Here is a 3655-nt window from a genome sequence, read left to right as displayed (position 1 = left end):
CTAGGATAAATATAGGAGAGAATATTTTAACTTGAATATACAACATTAACAATCTAACCGTATTCGGCAACAATAATCAAGAGGTACGGCTAAAGCTAAAACACACGTTTTTACCAATTGTAAAAACTTGATATATTTAAAAAACAATCTAAAAAGCTTAATCAATTATTTTGAACTTTTAAATTTTTTCAATGTATGGTGCATTTTAAAAACTTTAATACTAGCCTACGAATTTGACTTAACTTTAAACTAAGCTAACCTGGTCTATAATGGGGGTGTCAACTGGTTGGGTGCACCCAATGTGCACCTAAACTTGGCCCAACACAGATTAGGTATGGGTATGGGTTTGGAATTAATTTTTTGCCCAATTAATAATTTTCTACATGTAATTATACATACATACATATAGTACACCATAAATATTCTTCTAACACATGATGATACATATTATTGATGTAGATTATGTAATCACATGTATTCACAACGAATTAGCGTGTGTAGGTTTTAGCAGGTAAAGTATATTCGGCTTAGAGGAGTTTGGTGACATATGTTAGCTAGTACTCATTAAAAAAGGGTTCTCAAGCAAATGTGCTGCATGGGGTGCTTATTAAGTCACACTAGCAGGTATATGTGTCCAACATTGAAATGTGTAAATGACCAGGTTCAAGTCATTTTAGACCAACCCTACTTCATATAATAATATCTTACAAATATTGCCTTTCTATTTCTTCATGCATGTGTGGCTCACCTGACTAGTAACATTTCAAGTGGAATGCATGCTAGTCGGGTCCCAACCGAGCTCAACCAAGCTTTTTTCTCAAGCTTGGGCTGGGCTTAGCATTGGACTTTCATTGTATTGCCATCCCCAATTTACAATTCCTTCTATGGTTTTAAGATGTAGGGGTGCAACTACAGCGGCTTAGGTCATGTTGAAGGTTGACCCATTTTCGCCTGACCGAAATCCAATCTGGCTCAAATTCTAACTGGAGGTGCTTAAACACACTGGACTCAACCTGACCTAGATACACGTGTTTATTCCCAACTCGACTTAACCGGACCTGAATGACCTCAACTCAAACCTGACCCGGTGACCTTGACAACTCAACCCAACTCAACCCGACACAAACTCGGGTTAGGTTTGGGTTGCCAAGTTGTCGGCCCAGTTAGCCGGGAGACGGCGGAAAGCTAATTCGGTGGTCCGGAGGATTACCAAACCGGACGTCAGTTCGTTATGCACTGGTGCTTTTTTATGCTCATCTGACTCGTTGACTGAATTCCCTCCTTCCGTAGGTCTGTAGTTCTCAAGGGCGTGTGCGGAGGAGACAGGGAATAGGAGCAAACGTAAGTAGTCCGTCACTGCTAGAAAACTAGGGTTTCTCTCTCTTTCTCTCTCTCTCTCTCTCTCAAAACAAGATCGTATCCTTTCCAAACCGCTCAACACGAGAGAAAAACGCGGTCTTGCTCTCGTTCTCGCTCTCGAAAGTCAAAGATAAGAAAAAGAGGACAAGAAAAAATACCTCAGCTCTCCTCTCTTTTTCCTTTTTTCTTCCTTAGATCTACCATTCTCTTCTCAGTCGTAGATTTTATTCTCTGATGGATTAGAATCCATTCTACTACGCGTTTGGCAAGACCCAATCTTTGAATTCTATTGAAGGAATGGATAGCTCGAATTCGAATTTCTCAAGGAACATGAACAGGCAGCACAACGAGCATTTGGGCGTGAACAAGATCGGGAAAAACATCCGTAAAAGCCCTCTCCACCACCCGAATTTTACAAACCCTAAGAATCTCCAGCAGCATCAGCAACAGCAGCAGCAGCCCCAGCCCCAAGTCTACAACATCAGCAAGAACGATTTCCGCAACATCGTGCAGCAGCTCACTGGCTCTCCTTCCCACCACGACCAGCTCTCAACGCCACCGCCCGTACCCCGCCACAATAACCCCCCCAAACCCCCCAGCATGCGTCTGCAGAAGATCCGCCCACCGCCGCTCACGCCGCCCGTTGCTCGGCCGCCTATCCCGACACCTCCACCCGTCCTCCACAACCCCAACCCCAATTCCCCTTTCCTGGCTCGGCCCGGTCCGTTTTCACCGTTGCTGCCTGCTGCGGACCCGGCCTGGGCCAACACTGCTGAGTCGCCGATCTCTGCCTACATGCGTTACCTTCAGAATTCGATCCTAGACCCGAGCATGAAGCAGATGCTGCCGGGTCAGGCTCAAGGCCAGCCTCCCTCTCCGGGCATACTGCCAACGCCGCCCGTCGCCCCCGCTTTCCCTTCACCCCGCGGCGGCGCTCCCCTCTCTCCAGCAATCTTGCCGTCCCCGAGCAGCTTCTTGAATCTCTCTTCACCGTGGTCACCGTACCCTTTCTCACCCGGGTTCCAGTTCCCGCCCCCTATGACTCCCAATTTCTCGCTTTCGCCCCTCTCGCAGGCTTCGGGGATTCTTGGCCCCGGGCCACAGCTCCCGCCTTCTCCTGGGTTGTTGTTCCCGCCATCACCTTCTGGATTTCTTCCCATCTCAAGCCCTAGATGGAGGGAGTAAACTGCTTTCTTTTCCAGACACGACTCCGTTGCTGGATCATTTGTAGCAACTGTTTCGCGCAAAGAGGCTGCGATATACCTGTATTTTACATACGCCATAAGAGGGTATTTGAAGTAATTTCTAGCCCTCTACTAGCTTTTCTTTCTCTCAACATTCACCTTCCGTGAATCAGATTGTTCATCTCAAAATCTGTTCTTTTGTATGTGACACACTTTTACGGTTGCTTCCGTACATTTGCTTTTCATTGGGAGTTGAAGATTGGATACTGGAGGTGGGTGCATATACACAGTTGAGTTTGGTGTCTAGATGCTTTAGTAGATGAATGTTCTTGTAATTCTGTCTTTGAAATTATTCAGCATAGATAGACATTGACAAATGTTCTTTGAATCACCACGTGACTTCTTCGAGCTTGTAGCTTGTATGCTGCTTGTATTTTGCATATTGATGTATTATCCCTTGTATGTGTTAGAATAACCTTTTTTCTTTTCCAGAAATATATCACTAGAGTTGAATACAGCAGGGTTTTCGGAATGATTTGGTGTACCGCTGTTTTACATTACCGTAGTTTGTTGCCAATTTCATATGAACTTAATGAAAGAGAAGCACTTCATGTTGTGTTCAAATGATTTTACTCCTTGTGATGTTTTCTCTAATGTTTGCAGTTTTCATTTTGTATATATTGGTCTGATTATCTTTTATTAGTTATAGTCTTTACCGTTTACTTTAATCGTGGTATACTGTTCTTTGGAATTTGGAGTTGGAAGCTCAAACTATGGTGGGCATGCTTTGGAGGTCAGAAAGTGGGATGCCTTCACACTATGTTTCCATTATCTCATGGTTTAGCAGCATGATCATAAGGCATCACTGGAAATATCTCTTGTATTGTGGCTACTGGAATGCCTGATCTGTTCTCAATGCAAATATCAGTCTTGTATTGTGGCTACTGGAATACCTTATCTGTTCTCAATGCATATCAATCTGTATAGGAATAAGGATATATTGTTTTGCACTTGATTGGTTTGATAAAACCATCTGCCTGTTTCTTGGTTCACTTGGAGCTAGATTTTTTATGAAGACTACAGATAGGCTTTTCCATGACCTTTAGCATCAT

General features: G+C 43.9%; 1 protein-coding gene across 1 annotated transcript; it reads left to right on the top strand.

Moving 5' to 3' along the window:
* The first annotated feature begins 1291 nt into the window (after positions 1 to 1291).
* LOC131248018 (protein HAIKU1-like) lies at positions 1292 to 3167 on the top strand. Its single transcript, XM_058248050.1, has one exon. The coding sequence runs from the start codon at positions 1657 to 1659 to the stop codon at positions 2542 to 2544; it is 888 nt and encodes a 295-aa protein (XP_058104033.1). The 5' UTR covers positions 1292 to 1656; the 3' UTR covers positions 2545 to 3167.
* Positions 3168 to 3655: the final 488 nt, after the last annotated feature.

The sequence above is a fragment of the Magnolia sinica genome, chromosome 6 (assembly GCF_029962835.1).
Source record: "Magnolia sinica isolate HGM2019 chromosome 6, MsV1, whole genome shotgun sequence".
NCBI lineage: Eukaryota > Viridiplantae > Streptophyta > Magnoliopsida > Magnoliales > Magnoliaceae > Magnolia > Magnolia sinica.
The sequence above is the reverse complement of the archived record's forward strand: the minus strand, read 5'-3'. Positions and strand labels throughout refer to the sequence as shown.